This window comes from Aegilops tauschii, chromosome 7, assembly GCF_002575655.3.
Source record: "Aegilops tauschii subsp. strangulata cultivar AL8/78 chromosome 7, Aet v6.0, whole genome shotgun sequence".
Classification (NCBI taxonomy): domain Eukaryota; kingdom Viridiplantae; phylum Streptophyta; class Magnoliopsida; order Poales; family Poaceae; genus Aegilops; species Aegilops tauschii.
In genome coordinates this window covers 17,047,877-17,066,126 of record NC_053041.3, presented here as the reverse complement: position 1 = coordinate 17,066,126, position 18,250 = coordinate 17,047,877, and the positions used below count along the sequence as shown (strand labels likewise).

The 18,250-nt window shown below is 46.0% G+C and overlaps 2 protein-coding genes across 2 annotated transcripts; both read left to right on the top strand.

The window, feature by feature from the left end:
• Positions 1 to 6,664: 6,664 nt before the first annotated feature.
• On the top strand, positions 6,665 to 8,440 carry LOC109732489 (transcription factor MYBS1). Its single transcript, XM_020291656.4, has 2 exons — positions 6,665 to 7,515; positions 7,619 to 8,440. The coding sequence occupies exons 1-2, from the start codon at positions 7,124 to 7,126 to the stop codon at positions 8,034 to 8,036; spliced, it is 810 nt and encodes a 269-aa protein (XP_020147245.1). The 5' UTR covers positions 6,665 to 7,123; the 3' UTR covers positions 8,037 to 8,440.
• Positions 8,441 to 12,137: 3,697 nt separating this feature from the next.
• Positions 12,138 to 16,625, top strand: LOC109732504 (helicase SEN1). Its single transcript, XM_045231247.2, has 7 exons — positions 12,138 to 12,455; positions 12,549 to 12,702; positions 12,780 to 13,087; positions 13,315 to 14,363; positions 14,524 to 14,530; positions 14,571 to 14,898; positions 15,007 to 16,625. The coding sequence occupies exons 1-7, from the start codon at positions 12,138 to 12,140 to the stop codon at positions 15,276 to 15,278; spliced, it is 2,436 nt and encodes an 811-aa protein (XP_045087182.2). The 3' UTR covers positions 15,279 to 16,625.
• Positions 16,626 to 18,250: the final 1,625 nt, after the last annotated feature.

The window sequence follows — 18,250 nt, the reverse complement described above, 5'->3', positions numbered from 1 at the left end:
GATACTTGGTTACTCCCTTCGTATTGGAATATAAGTCGGCCAAGATAATTTAGATTGTCGATCGAACTAACGAAATATGTTCAAAATGCCCCAGAAAATATATGTTTAGAAAAAAAGGTTCATTCGTCAAAGAATGTAGAGATGTAAGTTTTTGGCACACAACACCTGTTTTGCTAGTCAAATCGAGGACCTATAAACCAGTGCCTGACTTATATTCCCTCCACCCAAAACGACAAGGGAGCGACAAGCGAATGCAGAAACCAACTGGAACCGAGGAAGACGTGGAGTGAGCCAAAACTGTTGGCGACGGAGTACATTGAGCGTAAAAGGCCCATGCGCATGGTAGCAGAGTTTAGTACAAGGGGATGGCGGATGAGGAAGGAACGCGACAACACATGACCAGTCCGATTGGAAGCGGATGGTAGTATGACGACGTCGGCATGGGCCGCTACCAAACCCCGCCATCAAGAACGCAAGGATTCACGTGCACAACAAGGATCAAGTACCGCTGTGACGCCTCAAGGAAGGGGTAATGACACCCAAGGGTGTCATCTTTGCTAAGCTTTCGCTTCGTACATGGCTTGACGAAGGCTTGCTCCAAAGACGACTCCAATAAGTTTACAACACCCTCGGGCACCGCTGGGGCCGCCAAAGATGGCTCTAACATATGCCTCAATTGCACCTTCATCGTCCAGATCCTCATACATACAACAACACGAGTTGCTGTAGATGAGAAGAACGACCGTGCCACTGCAGGCAAGGCAGCGCGGGAGCATTGGGAGCTTGGGCACACATCGCTGCATAGGACATCGTCACCGAATTCTGATTTACTCCAATTCTTCTGTCGGTCACACACTCCTCTATTGTCTTGTCCATGCATTCTTGAACCGAAAGGGGCACCCTTTTCCATCCCTTCATCCATCCAGATCGACTGTCTAACCGAGATCATAAGAGCACAATGATCCAATCAACGGTCTGAATATGCTACATGATGGTATTATCAAAACATTCAGCAAATTTATCATCAGCCAATGCTCTATCCAAGCAGATCTTGATGTTACTGGCCCCTATTTGTTCCGTTGCATTCAGAACCTCGTTGAAATCTACCGCATAAAGCAACGGGTTATTAAATTCTCTTCTCATGTATCTTAGTAGATTCCAGTTCCTTTTCCTCTTAGATCTAACGAGGTCGTCATAGAAGCCTGTAAATCTCCATTCTATATCTCATAACTCATTGTTCTGGACCATCACGTCGATATGATTATTATTGTATGATTTCAATGATACTACTGAATAATTAATCCAACACAAGCATACAATTCCACTCAATCACACACTCTTAACTCTAAAAGCATTATTAAAGCCAAAATTGCACCTGAGATTATGAGCTTTTTTATCTGACATCTTAGTCTCCGACAGAGAAACTAGACCCGGACGATTCAATGTCGCTAATCTCTCGAGCTGTCTCGGGCCACCCACAACCCCGACAGTCAAACTCAAGAATGCCGCCGATCCAGTCAAATTATCATCATTCACATTATTTGCAATAGCATCTTGAACATTCGTGACTAGTTTACATGATGGCTACGTTTACATGATGGCTACGTTTGTGCTCGCGATTCCGCCAGCATGTTGCTTATACATTATTTCTCCTCTGCGGCGACCTTAAGCTCACTATTCACGTTCGTGAAGATTAATTATGAAAATGTAACAATAGCGGGAAATCAAACATCCAGAAAGCATTATTAATAATTGTATTTATACTAAACTTGCATACTTGTTTATGTTATTTTTTAAAATCAAACTTAAATATTATATATTTTCCACTAACCACTCAACAATTGATGCTAAAAATTAATTATACAATTTTTTTATATTATCCAACTCGTATCACTAAATAATAAATATACACCGTGCTAAATTAAATTGTATCTTGAAGCAAAAGTTGTTATTATTTTTATTTTTGCAACAATACGGTGAAAATATTTTATCTTACACGTAAATTAGTTTCTTACACATAAACTAGAAAAATAGTCTCATGTTTCTCAAAAACATAGTCTCATGAGCATACAGGTTAATTTTTTGTCTTAGTAATTTATAGTGTGTTTGTATATATGTCCATATTTTAAAATAACTCAACACAGATATGTAAAGTGCATCTATGTATAGTTGCAGTAGGTGTCCTAAGAAGTGAAAACCAAGTTGTTTGTAATCTCTTGGTAGCAGTTTCTAGTACGATTACATACATACAAACAAGAAAACAAATATCTTTGTACTGTTTAGGCCAACTCCAACGCAGGAATGCAAATAGACATGTTTTTTCGTCTGTTTAGGTCAGCCAGTTGAACAGAGGGTCCGTTTGCATCCGCGAATTATTGGATCGCTGGGTGAAATGAAAGGCCAATGTACGAGATTTTTCAATGGGACCAGGAGATAGCTTTGAGATTCGTTTCGCGACGTGTCAGCTGGCGTAGAGGGTCCAAACATATGCATGCGCCCCTGGTACGGTATCCGATTGCCAAATCGTACGTGGCGGTTCAGTGCACAAAAGAAAGACGTTTCTCTGTCTCGGCGTCCGGCACAGATAACTAACCCGAGTCTCAAGTCTCAACACACGGTAAACATCCACCAGTCCAAACCCTAGCTACATACACGCACGCACATCAGTACCGCGCCGCCGCCGCCGTCGCCAAGGATTCTTCTCTGTAGGTTGTGATAGACGACATGCAGACAGAGTAATGCAAATTGCAAGCAGCAGGTACCTGCATCTGTTCTGCTCTGGTAGTAGTTAGAGTGTACTTGGTTTCGGTGACAGATGAATGCTGTAATAATAACATGAGCTCGTTCGTCGCTACCGTACATGGATCTTTTTAATCTTATTTACTACTCCTAGTTGAAGTTGCACCTTGAACATTATTATTACCCTACAAATGCTGCATGAACTACCCACGGTAGAGGTAATACCTTTTTTTATTTTTGAACAAAAGAAAGGCCTCCTCTGATTTCCATTAAGAGAAACCATCTGATCTTAGTTACGCTACAAACTACCCACGGTAGAGGTAATTGCACTGAAACCGTGAACTACCCACGGCAAAGCCACTATCGCATCCTCGGCCATCGTTAGCTCGTCGCAGGCTATTGTAGCATAGCCGCATGCCACTCCATAGCCGGGAGCAGTTTCTAGCCAGCAAAAACGGTAATACAGTACAGTACATAATTGACAATAACATTTACGTGTACCTACCCCCTATCTTTACAATTTTTTTTGAGGGGACCCTATCTTTATACAATTAGTAAACTCCCTAGGAATACAGGCCTAGGAGGCCTCCCAAGCTTTTTCCGTGAAGGTGTTGTAATGTAGTGGCCCATGTTTACTTGTTCATCCTTCAAGCATGTTCATCGGCATTGTAATGTAGTGGCCCATGTTTTGGCCAATTCTTGTAAAAACTCTAATTTATTGTGTGTTTTCCATTCTATTTCGGATTGTATCCGGGATACCTTGTATGACTTTATTGCTTAATCAATAAAATGCCGACTTCAAAAAAATCTTTTCCCCTGAAGGTGTCTGGTCGGGTCATGGGTCATGATAGTAGCGAAACGATATTTCATTAAAACACTTCTTTTTTAAAAAAAAAGAATTTTAATTTTTATGTATTTTCAAAAATATTCAAACATTCATGAATTTAAATAATGTTTGTGAAATTTAGAATTCTTCATGAATATGAGTTCATGAGTTCTATAATTGTTGGACGCTGATAACGCCCACACGTGTGGCATATTAGACATTCGCTCACACGTTGTGTGTGGCGTAAACAGGAGGCAACCCACGGGTCATGTGTGGGCGAAATTAGAACTGCCCACACGTGTGGACGCAGTTACTTCGTGCCACATGCCCAACACACTAATACTCATCCTTACCCCGCGTGTGTGGCACGAAGCAAATTTGCCCACACGTCCTGGCGCACTCGTGGGATGACACTTTAGTTACCCCGGGGGGATGGCAACTTTAGTCACCCGGGATGGCAAAATGTAGTTGTCATGTCTACGTAACGGTAGTTGCCGCGTGTATTCGAACCATAGTTGTCATGTGTGATAAATTACATGCCCTGTGTGGTCAAAAAATAGTTGTCATGTACGATTAACTAGTTGCCACATGTAGTCCAACCATAGTTGCCATGTATGGTTAATCATAGTTGCCATGTGTGTTTACCTAGTTGCCACGTACGCACAACTACAGTTGCCATCTAGCAACGAATCATAGTTGCCATGTGTGTTTACCTAGTTGCCATGTATGCGCAACTGCAGTTACCATCTAACAACGTACGAGCGTCGTGTGGGCGAAGAGCAGTTTGCCCACACACGCGTGGACTAGGTGATGACTGTGTGGGCAGAAACTGGTTCACCCACACGACGCAGCTGGCAGCCGCGTGTTGCGGGTCGTGTGGGCGAACTCTCCAATGCCCACACACACGATGATGCCCACGTGGCACTGAAAGTCTAACAGATTTCTTTAGGATTCGCGCAAAACAGAATCAACGTGTATGAACACGTGTGGGCGAAGTGCAAACATGCCACACACGTGGGCGTTATCATTGGGTAATTGTTAATAGTTACTTAAAAATGGTCCTGATTTTTTTTTAAATTGTGCATTTATAAATGTCGGTAAATTTGAAAAATGTTCACCAATATGAGAAAATCTTCATGCATTTTAAAAAATGTTGACATTTTTTAAGAAAACATTTTGAATTTGAATGTTTAAAAAAAATTAAGTTATGGTCCTGAAATTCGAAACATATTATATTAAATTTGAAAAATATTCAAACATTCATGAATTTAAATAATGTTTGTGAAATTTAGGAATTCTTCACGAATATGAGTTCATCAATTCTATAATTGTTAATAGTTACTTTAAAATGGTCCCGATTTTTTTTTAACTTGTGGATTTATAAATGTGGTAAATTTTAAAAAATGTTCACCAATATTAAAAAATCTTCATGCATTTGGAAAAAATGTTGACATTTTTGAATAAAACATTTTGGATTTGAATGTTTAAAAAATTGAAGTTATGTTCCTAAAGTTCGAAACATATTATATTAAATTTGAAAAATATTCATGAATTAAAAAATAAGACAAATGTAAAAATGAAGAGGAAAAAATCGGTAGGGAAAAAAAAGAAAAGAAAAAACCAAACAAAACGCGAAGAACTAGCCTACATCGCCAAGGCAATAGCACCGCGGGTGTCCTGATCTCCTGCCAGCTATTGAAGTTACAATAATCCTAGACGTACGGACTCATTACAGGACTTTTACGGGAGAGAGATCTCCTCCCTGCCCCTGAATTTTACCATGGGGCCCATCTCCCTAACTTCCCATGTTATCTGGCTCGGCGACGACGACGTGCCGATGCCATGGCTGCATTCGATCTCGTTCTCTTGCCACTAACTAGGCAATGTCAAGGTTAGCTCCATCTTCAGTAAAAAAAAAGGTTAGCTCCATCTTTCGTACTGTACTATACTAGTACTACTAATATTCTCAATTTTGATCATGCGTGTCAAAATTATTAGTCAGATTTAGTTACTTTCGGTTTCGGTTGTCTGGCATGTGATGCTAATTTGGAGACTTGTAGTTTAGCAAGCAGCTTGAACAGAAAAGCGTCGCCAAACAACATATAGATGAATTCGTTTTTTAATCACGTTGCTTTGAGTTTTTTAAAAAAATGAGACCAACCCAAGAACTAATCCTCGTTGGCAGTGGCGGAGCTATGTAGGCTCCTGGGGTGGCTGTGCCCCCCCCCCCCCCCCCCCCCCCAACATTGCTGCAACTTGTGAAGGAAAAAAATTGTGAGGGCTTAAATGAGAACTTTTTTAGCTTTTGGCCCCCCAAACACTCATATTTTACCTTTTGCCCCCCCCCCCCCCCCCCCCACACACACACACACAGTGGATTCTGGCTAGCTCCACCACTGCTCGTTGGCATTTTTTATAGGAGAAAATCAGCGAGCACCGTACGTCCGAGTCAGGACTCGAACTTGGGTGGGCTGGCAGCTACCCCAGCTGCTCAGCCAACGGGTCGACGCCCCGTCCTTTGTTTTGAGTTCTAGAAGATGGGAGATGAGAGATGAGAAAGAAAATTAGCAGCTACAATCCCTTTTGATAAAACAGAAGTCATTATATTGGTGATTGTAGTCAATGTCAAGGTTATATTAAGTGCATACGGATATTAATTAGTATATTATTTGCGTGTTATTATGTGATTAGCATTATACTACCTCCGTTTCAGTTTACAAGTCCTGCGCATATACCTAGGTTGTCAATTTTATCACCCTAATATAAATTATATAACACAAAAATTATACCTTTTAAAAGTAGAAACTCCGTAGTTTATGTTGGTGTATTTTTTGTAATATATAACTTGTATTAGGTTGGTCGAATTGACGACCTAGGAGTACGCGCACACCCAGTAAACTGAGAGAGAGGTAGTATTTCATATGATATTAACTGCACACTAAAAGTGTTGAGCGCTCGACATTGAAGCAGTTTAGGTCGTCGGATTGACATGATTTGATGGCCGAGATTAATTGGATCAGCCCCTTTGGGTCTTTTTATATTGGTATAGAGGCATTTCTTACAACAAGCTAATAGTACACATTTAATGGTGTTTTTCTTAATGTGAAGCAGACTATTTCGATGTTTTGGCACTGGATTCTTTTACTAGCTCCGCCCCCAGCATGGTGTCTGGGTTTCCAGCAACGCGCGCCCTTGCAGCGCTTGCCCTCGTTGTGCTTAGCGGCCAGGTATGGCAGGGAGAGAATGGGCCATGGAGGCCGGCCGCCGGAGAGAGATCGGAGAGGCGCGGCGCGGCAAGGCGGAGCTTGCGATGTGCGCGCGGAGAGAGCGAGAGAGATGTTTTTGGCGGGCAAAGCTATCCACCACCACCAGAGTCTGTGGACGAATGGATAAGGTTGGTCAGTGGGTCGTGGCGGGCGTGCGTGGCCAGCAGCAAAAGGGAGCGCCCGTGTGCGACCCACCCGACCGATCCCGCGCGCACGTAGCCGCCCGCCGATTCCCACCTCCTTCCTCGCGGATAAGGCTCCGTCCCTCCGTGCGCCGCCGCCTGACAACCCGATGGCCTCTCAGGGAGCGACCACGGCGGCGTGGACCAACGAGGAGGACAAGGCGTTCGAGAACGCGGTCGCATCCGGTGCACCGCCGCCGCTGGACGGCGTGCCGGAGGAGTGCTGGTTCGCGGCGCTCGCGGCGAGCGTGCCGGCGCGGTCGACGGAGGAGGTGCGGCGACACTACGAGGCCCTGGTGGAGGACGTCGGCGCGATCGACGCCGGCCGCGTCCCTCTCCCGCGCTACGCCGGGGAGGACTCTTCCGCCGCGGCGACCGCAGCGGCGCCTAGCAAGGACCGGCGCGAGGACCGGAAGAGCTTCGACTCCGACTCCGGGAAGGGCTGCTCCAAGGCGGAGCAGGAGCGGCGCAAGGGCATCCCCTGGACTGAGGAGGAGCACAGGTACGTACTTATACAAGAAAGAAAGCTCCGATCGGGTCTCCCATGGAAAACAGAGGAAGCTCTGCATCATTTTGATGATCGGGGTGCGTGGCGTGGCGTGCAGGCTGTTCTTGCTGGGGCTGGACAAGTTCGGCAAGGGCGACTGGCGGAGCATCTCGCGCAACTTCGTCATCTCCCGGACGCCCACGCAGGTGGCCAGCCACGCGCAGAAGTACTTCATCCGCCTCAACTCCATGAACCGGGACCGCCGCCGCTCCAGCATCCACGACATCACCAGCATCAACAACGCCGCCCAGGCCGTGCCGCCCATCACCGGCCAGGCCCCCGCCGCGCTGGGGGGGCCGCCCGGGGGCATGATGAAGCATCCCGGGATGGTGGGCATGTACGGAGGGGCGCCCATGGGCCACCCGGTCGCCGGCCACATGGTCCCCGCCGCCGTCGGCACGCCGGTCATGTTCCCGCCGGGGCCGGGCCACCCGCCCTACGCCATGCCCGTCGGCTACCCGGCTCCGCATCAGTGAGCATGTCATGCTTGCTCCGGTTCGTGCGCGCGCGCGGCACGCCGGCATGCGCCTGATCAAGCGCCTCGACGAACCGCACACACAAGCATTTCTTCCTTGTTCTTTCTTGATTGATTCGTTTTGGGTCGCCGTCCGTTCCTCATCCTCTGTTGAGTGCAGGGATGACGCCGGCGAATAAGTAAGTACTATTTGCTGACAGTTGCAAGTGCTAGCTTATATATATGATGATCACAGACCCGGGAAAGGTTCAGAGAGGTAAATGTAATTAGCAGCGGCCTCCCGATGTGTAGCTGTTCATGCTTGCAGAGCTGCGACTGGAGACTGATTTCCATTTACCGGATGTAAATTACTTGTATCTTTATACGTTGACGTGAATAAATTACACCTGCATGTCTCTGCTCGTATAAGCACGCGCCTTAATTTCACTGTAACAGCAAGGAACGAACTAATCATCTCTGAATGCTTTCTTTTGGCCCCAAACCTGGCCGTACTGAGACATGTTGAACCATTAATTTGGGGCCTGCTACGCGTCCGTGGGCAGATCTTTTCAAAAGATCCGTAGCCTCGCGAGCCATCAGATCTAATCAAACTAGCGGCTGAACGTCTTCTTCTGCTTTGCAACAAAGATCATGTTGCAGAAACATTTGCAACGTAGGTTTTAACATAAAGTTGTGTCATGGGATTTTTTTTTTTGCAACATAGATTGTGTTGCGAGATTTGTTTGCAACATAAGTTCTGTTGTGGGATTTTTTTTTCTGTCTTCACTTTTTTCTGCAACAAGGGTAGTGTTGTGGAAGAACTTTTGCAACATAGGCAATGTTGCAGAAAACATATAGATGAGAGACGGAGAAAGGAACGCGATGTCTTCTATACGAGGAGGTATGTCTCGTGTTTCCTTCAGTAGGCCTTGAGAGCGCGTGGCGCTTAAAGGAGGTCACGGACGTGTCGATTGTTTTCAGCCGGTTGATGCTGAACATTTCCCTTATTATTTAGTACTTATTACTTGTCGGAGAAATGGATGTATCTAGACGTATTTTAGTTCTAGATATATCCATTTTTATTCATTTATGTGACTTTTTTTTGCACCAGCCCTCTAAAAAAAACTAACCATGAAAAAAAACACAAAAATGCATAAGGAAAAAGACCTACAGGAAATTTGCCATGGTCGGAACCTACAAAAAGAACATTTGCTATGGTCAACTACGAACGGAAATACCAATGGGAAATTGCCATTGTCCATTACAACAGGCAAAAAACACCTACACGACAAATTTGCGTATTAATCTACAAAAAGAGAAAGCCTACAAGAAATTACCATGGCAGAAAATTTCAAGTTGTAGCTAAGACTGATGCAAAGTTGATATCCTATAAAATAATGAAATTGCCATGTTTTAATTAATAAAATTGCCATGCCATGCCATAAATAATAAAATAACCATGATCCAAAATAATAAAATTTGACATGCCATAAATTATAAATTGCCATGATGTATAAAATAAACAGCCACATATCCAGTATTTTATATAGAGAGATAACATGCAAAAAAAGTGGACAATAATTAAATAAATAGTTAATGTATCATAAGATCAGGAACTTCATAAAAGAATGAATAACATAAATTATTCTAAAAAAGACAATCAAAAAGCAAACGACATAAAATTACCTTAAAAAATCATGGCAACAGTGTGTAAAAAATTACCTCAAAACAAGATAACATGGTAAAATACAAAAAATATATTCTACAGCACGGTTAATTTAGAAAAGTTTGTTGTGCTCACATGGAAAATTGTTGAATAGAATTGATTTCTAAATATCTAGAAAATTTTAGGAAATTATAAGTTGTGCCTAATGACTGCTAACAATCATTTGAATTTGCCCAAATCAGTATTGACCATGCTTTCCTATGTCCAAAGTTGCCACCACAAATCAAACAAAAATTGCCATGATCTGTCTAATGAAACTACCATATTGCGAACCAACATGTGGTTAGATGGTTAGGAGAAGAGTGGTATCCTCAGCACACAAGAGTTCAAGTCCTAGACCTGACATTGGTGCTCGCATTATTCCTGAATTTATTTCAGGCTTCCCGCGATGTTCGTTCAGTGGGAGGAGACGTTCCTGTTGACTGCGAGGCGTCTGTTTTGACTTTGTAAAATTTCAAGATGCTACGTCGACTCAGGCTCTCGGAGATACTCATAGGGGTAGGGTGTGTGTGCGTGCGTGCGTTCATAGGGATGAATGTATGCTCGAGTATGTGAGCGACTTCGATTGTACTGTGTTAAAAAAACTGCCATGTTCGGTATCACCCAAAATTTGGCAATGATCTAAACAAACTAAACTAAACTACTTTGTGTGATGCAAAAAAGTAGCCACGATGTAAACAATGAATCGGCCATGTTCTATAACCCAAAGGACAAAAAAATTGCCATGATCTATGCTATGAAAAACTTTGCCATCGTGTATGCAATGAAACTACCATGATTTGTATCGCCAAAAATATTGCAATGATCATGCATCATTGCAATTGTACATAAATCATGATCACCAAAGCTTATATAATGGCTAACTTTGTAACTAAAATTCAAAATTTGTCATGTGACCATTACAATTTTTTTTAAATGCATGTTGTAGAGAACAAACTTTCCTACATTTTCCATGTGACAATGACTAAGTTTCCATAGGTTCTCATGCTTTGGGACACAAGATTTTCATAAGTTTGCCATGTGAATTCAATTTTTTGTGAATTTGCCCTGTTACCACTACAAAATCATCATCAAAAAAATTGTCATGTTGCAGAGAGCAACATTCCTACAACAACATTCCGACATTTCCATGTGACCGTTACAATATTCCCCTCAAATTTGCCAATGTTTAGGAAAAAATGGATCCACATATTCCAGCAGAATGTACGTAAGACTATAATTTTGTCATGGTGTATAGAAAGAATTTTTTTACAATTCTCATGTCACTAGTAGAAAACATTTTCAAACTTTGCATACAAATAGTACATTTGCCATGTGACCATTACAAGCTGTACTGTAAATATGTGACATGATTTATGACACATAATTTTCTAAATTTGCAATGTAACTGAACAATATTTTTATAAATTTGACATTTTGTACAAAACAAAAATTCATAAAAAAGTGCCACGTGACCAGTAGAAAGCACGCCCAAAATCTAGAATGTTTTAGAGGCAAAAAATCCAGCATTTGCTATGTGACCATTACAAGCTTTACTGTAAATATGTGACATGATTTATGACACATAATTTTCTAAATTTGCCATGTAACTGAACAATATCTTTACAAATTTGGCATTTTTTACAAAACAAAAATTAAAAAAATGCCACGTGACCAGTAGAAAGCACGTTCAAAATTTAGCATGTTTTAGAGGCAAAAAATCCAGCATTTGCCATGTGATCATTACAAAAATTTCTCAAAAAATTGCCATGATGTAGCCCTAAAAAAAATTCCAAAACTGCCATGGGGCTGAAATTATTTAAAAAAAAATTCTATGTTGTAGAAAACAAAATTTTGTAAAAACTGCCTTCTAACCATTAGAAAGCATGTTAAAAAATTGCCATGTTCTATAGGAGAAAAATCCTAAAGTTGCTTGGAATAGAAAATTGCCCATGTGCAACCCTTGAAATTTGCCATGTTCAAATTTCGGGAAACACGCGTCATCAACATCCGAAGAACACATCATCCAATAGCCCCACACACACCCACTCCGTCGGCGCCTTCTATCCCGTCTAGCTAAACAAAACCACGCGTAAGCTAGCTGACATGGACGATGGAGGCGGCGGAACCACGGCACTGAGAGAGAAAACAGAGGGGGTTTTTTTGTCAAAGAAAAAAACCTTCAGTTGTGATCTTTTTTTTTTTGAGAAAGCCTTTATTTTATTTTTTTTTGCGAAGAGAAAGCCTTCAGTTATGATCTCATCTCTCCTTGCAATCCGTTGGGCCGTTGTTGGCAGGGCCAGTTTCTTCTTAGTACTCCAGCGGGCCGGCTAGGAGACGGTAGCCCACATCGGAAGACAAGGAGACCGACGACGGTTGGTAAAGCGCAGATCTTTCCGCCTTCACCTGGCGGCGGCCATGTTCCAGCATCCGGTTCGTCGCCGCCTCGCCGCGGCGGCATGGAACTGGAACCGAGCCACCGCCACCCGCCATTTGGGGCCTGGCGGAGTCCGGCAGCTTGGATGGACCAAGGCGGCGAGCGACGGCCACGCCGCGTCGGCGCAGGAGAAGGCGCATTATGTGCCGCCCCTTTTCAGCGCGATGAGGGCAGATTCGGCCAAATACTCCACCACGCCGGATCCGAAGGAGGAGCATCCGGAGCCGGAGCTGGAGGAGACGCCGACCTTTTCGTGGGAGCTCCAGTGCTTGCTCAACGAGGACTTGTACAAGGACCAGGCGAGTTCTTTCTTCACTCCTTTTGGTTTCCACCTGCATACCCAACTCCAATCTGCTACTCCGTAATTAATCTGTTGCTGCCGCGGCATTCAGATGAAGAGAATCCCAGCGACTTTCACCTCAATCAGGGACTACACGAGGTCCTTCCTGGTGCCACTGATGGAGGAGAGGCGCGCCGGCGTCCGCGCCGCGCTGGAAGGCATCGGCCACGCGCCGGTGGCTAAGGTGGACTGGATCGAGGAGTACCGTCCGCTCTCAGATCGGTCACTGTTAGGGTACACTCTCTGGTCGTCAGCTGGTGATGGTGACTGTTATTTCCCCAAGGACGACGATGTGGTGCTGTTGACGCACCGGGGCCGACGTGCACGTCGGTGCCGGAGCAGCCGTGCGCCATAGCGATCGTTAGAGGCGACGCGGTGACCGAGGGTTTCAAAGTCCACACTCTGGTGGAGCTGCTATCAGGTAGTCTGCCGCTCAAACAACATGACGGAAGGGCGGAAAAGATCGCATTGTCTCTTTTCGCGGTGCACCTGATCAACCACAAGACGGCAATGTATGCTCCGAGCCGGCTGCCTACCGCCGATCATGGGGACATTAACGTCATTCAGAAAATTGCCAAGTATACTCCAATGGTATGCATTTTTCTTGATTGTTCACATGGTTTCGTCTTTAGTTTCTCTAGCTACCAACTGCTCTCAGTCAGTATGTTGCGGCCTACAACCTCTGTTTCTAAATGTAAGACATTTTGGTAGTTCAATCTGAGAGCGGACGGTATTTATGTATGACAGAAAGACATTTTTGGTAGTTCTAAATGTAAGACAGAGGGAGTATTTATGTATGTTTCATGTTGTCATGGCAGGTTGGCCAAGAGCGCAATTTGTTGTTGCCAAAACCACCTCCACAAATACTACCACCAGACAAGGCGCTTGATGATGGTCTCGAGAAATTCAAGCTCAGCCCCTCGCAGCACAACGCGGTGCTGGACTGCGTTTCAGCAATGCATCAAGATACGTCGTGTTGGGTGCGCCTCATCTGCGGGCCTCCGGGGACAGGGAAAACCAAGACCATGGTGGCCCTGTTGTGGTCCATGATGATGAAGAACCACAGGACACTGGCCCTCGCCCCGACCAACACCGCGATGATGGAGGTCGCGTCCAGTCTCCTCGCTCTCTTCGATCGCGATTCGCCCTTCTCCTGGAGCGACGTGGTGGTGCTTGGCAGCAAGGATCTTGTCTATGCCGTGGATGCAAACCTCAGGGAGATGTTACTCCAGCGGCGTATTTCCCGGCTCAATCATGTCGAGGACTGGAGCGACCATTTGAACAACTTGTTACACCTTCTTGAGAAGCCGTGGAGTTTGTATTGCTCGTACCGTTGGGACGCCAGGAAGGAGTACGAGGAATGTGATTGGGAGCTGCAGGGACCAGAGCTCGGGAGGTGGGATGAGCAAGGAGGGACAGTGTCATTTACGGAATTCTTCGTGGACAACTACGAACACTTTGAAGAATGTCTGCGCCGCTGCCTAAAAGCTTACCGCAACGACCTCCCCCTCCCCGCAAGGTGCGAGCAGAGCTTCCCTTTTATAGATGAGCTCCTGCACGCGCTCGAAACCTTGGGGGACCTCCTGCGGGCCGACCCGGAACGGCTGATGCGAAAGCTCTTCTTCAAGAAGCCGGTGGGGTGGCCGGAGTTTCTGGAAGCAAGAGCCGTGTGCATCGACAAGCTGAAGCAATTGCCCGACCACTTTCACGTCCCAACCTCTTATGACAAATTCGAAGAGTACATACTGAACAATGCTAAGATCATACTTTGCACCGCTTGTACCTCGTCCCAGCTGAGCCAGGGCAGGAAACTTGGGGAACTTAAGCCAATCGACCTTCTTGTCGTTGATGAGGCGGAGCAGCTGAGGTAGAGTGAGCTGCCGATGCCTCTGCGGACCGGTGTCCGTTGCGCTGTCCTCATCGGCGACGAATCCCAGTTACCGGTCCAAGTCAAAAGAAAGGTGGTCTTTCTTGCCAACTTTCCATATGCGAACATGATCGTGCTTGTTTTCCTCTTTCTTTTACAGTGACACAGTCAGTCTTGTAATGTTTGCAACTCTATTGTACGTTACAGGCCACCTTGGACGCCGACTTCGAGAGAAGCCTGTTCGAGAGGCTTATATCCCTTGGACATCCTAGGCACCTCCTTGACGTGCAGTACAGAATGCACCCGGGGATAAGCAAGTTCCCCCTCTCAAGGTTTTACCTCGGCAAGGTGACAGATGGCCCCAACGTCCTCCAAAGGGATTACGAGAGGAAGCTCCTGGCTGGCCCAATGTACGGCCCCTACTCGTTCATCGACATCAAAGGCGGGACCGAGAGCTCGGGCGAGCATGGCATGAGCCTGAGCAACACGGCCGAGGCAGCCGCCGTGACCCGGATCGGGGAGAGATTGTTCAATGGTGCTGTAGTTTGATCAGTCACTAGTAGAACATTCATGAAATAGGTTTACCTTCTATCTACAATCGATGATACGGCTCGATTGATGATCTTGATTTGCTTTTGTGCAGAGTCGGTTCGCTCGGGACAAAAGCTCGCCGTAGGCGTGGTATCGCCGTACAAGGTGCAAGTCCACGCCATCCAGGAGAGCCTCGGAAGGCTCGAGTGCTGGGCACATGGCGGCCGAGAAGGCTTCTCCCTGAAGGTTCAGACCGTGCACGGGTTCCAGGGTGCCGAGGAGGACGTCATCGTCTTCTCCGCCGTGCACAGCAACAGCCACGGGTCGGTGGGGTTGCTGGCCGACTGGAGGCGCACGAACCTGGCGCTGACCCGGGCAAAGTGAGTGAGAAAATCTCTTCAGTTCAGTCACATAAAACAATTTGGGCCGCTGTAAAACCCTAACGGCGATCGACATCATTGTGTTATTGTTACGTTCTTCCATCCGCAAGCACTGCCTTTGGATCCTGGGCAACTCGGCGACGCTGTTGAGCAGCAAGACGATCTGGCAAGAGATAGTGGCCGACGCAAAGGAAAGAGGGTGCTTCTATGACTGCAACAACGACGAGGACCTTGCGGCCACAATACGTGACGCCGTGGTCGATCCGCCGGATGAATGAAGTGGACACTGGACAACCTGCTCAACATGTACAGCAGCTTCGTATAGGCCGACCATGATCTAGGGTACGAATGAACTGAGTCCTTGTGCTTGTCAAGTTGACAACGAGCCAATTTCCGAAAGAGACATCAGAGATGCATGGGCTTAATCTGTTGGACCGGTAGTTAGGTTTGTAAGTCTCAGCTTCCTTCCCTGCAGGAATCCAGGAGGAACTGGATATGAAATTATGAACGGACATGCCTGGTAGGGATGCGGTTGTCTGTCAATTGTGCGGCAGCCTTAGGAGGCCAACTGCGCGGGGAAAAATGATGTTCTGAAAGCCTTGATACCCGTTGTTCTCTCCTGGATACTACATTACTATTATCAAGAAAAGTTACTTTCGATTTTGTTAAAGAGGTTTCCCCATCTGATTTCAACTATTAGCAACCAGCAGCACGTTCATGCTCTGTAGTGCTTTCTCAGATTGCTGTGGATCTTGGTGGCCATAGATCGATGTGAGTCCGCGTTAGGCGTTACCCTGCATCGATCTAGATGAAGCCAGCATGCAGGAGAAGAAACAGTGAGGCGAAGAATTGAAGATGCTTGGAACTGCAACAGATGGAGTTGATTAATTTGTTCTCTTGATCGATCGACATCTTGGTTATCTGGTCACCACCGCACTTGCTGTGTCTGCAGTGTACTCCTGTGGTAGAATAGAATGCTGCGCTGTAGTTGTGGACTTGTAGCAGTGTGTTGAGTTAATTCACATGCCTTTTGTACCTGTGGTTGGGTGCTGATTAGTTCGTTAGTCTCTAGCTTTCTGGTTAGGCAGCTGCGGCTGCCATTTAAGATGGTTCCTTTTGTTGATGTCTGCTGTGCTGACTGTCGAGGCTGGCATATGTACAAAGTTGACCCCATCATAGAGGCAGGCTCACGGGAATGAGAATCAAGAGCAAAAAGGGGTAGGATTTATAAGTGGGATGTTGGATGATCAGCAGTGCAGTGTAGTTAGTCTGTACCAGTTTTTGTGTTTATCATCGACGTGAACGATTGACAATTGTACTGTGTGGTAACTTCACAGATACAATAAATATAGGGATCTGGAAAACTGTATCATCGATGGATCCTCTTGTTCCCGATCAATCAGGTTTTGCTGTCGTCAATGGCAACTTGAAGCATGGGTATCATTCTGCCGCCGCTGCTGCTGCTACTGCCGGAAAGTGTGAGCACTTGTTGTCTGTCTGCTAGAAGCTAGATTTATCGGCCGGCCCCATCGAGGTACGGCATCATCATACACAAGTGTTGTTTTCATGAAGGACGAAATATATGTGATGATGCACGGCTGGGAAGGAAAGAAAAAAGTACTCCCTCCAATCTAAAGTTATAACTACGAAAGTTGCATCAGTTAATTTGGATTGGAGAGAATACTCTACACTGCTCTACTGTGAGATGCTGTCGTCTGTTTAAACCTGGCGTGTATTTTTGAAACGGATGCCTGGGTTGCCATTGAAGATTTTCTTTTGGGCGATGCTAGGCGCCGGCGCACCGGCCGAAAGTTTCGGCCGGTCCTGCCCCAGCCCTTGGATGCGAGCCCGCGTGGCCACTAGATGCAGCAAAAAAAATGATTCGTCCTGTGCTTCTTCTACCTCGAGTTAGATCTGCAGCTCCTGCTCGGTGTCCTTGTCGCCGCGCCTCCAGTCCCCTCAACCAGAGAAAAGTTGCCAACGTTGACATAAAAAGCTTCAACCGTATATGGGAAAAGCTTCAAACGGCTATCGGCGACAGAAAAGTAACAATATCCAACGAGGTCGTCGTCATCGTCGCGAGGTTGCAGCTCCGCCTGATGGATGTAGCAAAAAACTTCGCCAGTAGTAACAAAATCCAACTGCGGTTGCAGCTTCCCCTTGTTGTGCAGTTCCATTGAAGCTTTCCTGTCTATGGTTGAAGCTTTTTTCAACAGCTGTTGAAGCTGTTCTAGGTGACGGTTGCAACATTAGTATACGCGGGGTGCATCCAGCCATGGCGGCAGGCAGCCATGGCGGCCGGCGAGGGAGGTCGTGGTCGCCCAGTCGCAGCCGGGGGGGGGGGGGGGGGAGGGGATGCGCCCGCGTGAAGGCTCGAGGTAAGGGATGGATCTGGCCATGGCAGCAGGCAGCCATGGCAGCCGGCAAGGGGAGCCTGGCCGCCGACGATGGAGATCTTAGTGGCCCAGTCGCAGCTCGGGAAGAGGGAGGGGGAGGGGACATGCTTCCAGGGGAGGCGCTCGTGAGAGGAAGAAGAAGCACAGAAGAAAAAAACGTTTCGCTTGAGGCCCACCTAGCGTACGTGGAAAAGAGCGAGCGAGCGAGGGGCACCGGCCGAGCGTTCGGCCGGTTCGCCGATGCCAAACGTTTCCCTTTTCTTTTCCCCGGCCGGTCATCAATTTTCTTTGAGAAAAGCATGTTTTTGTCCCTGGAGTTCCCCAAAAGTATAGACTTGACCCCCTAAGATTTTTGATACACATTGGTCCTTCAAGTCTTAAAAGCAGGTAAGTTTAGTCCAAAAACCATATTTTGGCCGGGTTTGACTTGATGAAAAGTAAATTAGAAAAATAAAAAAAAAGTATCTGAATTTTTTTGGCATCCAATATGCTTACATGTGCAAGGAGCACGCCAATTTCCATGGTCTTTCAACACTCGAGGAGCCCGTGGCAAAAAAGAAATCTACTCTTGATGAACAGC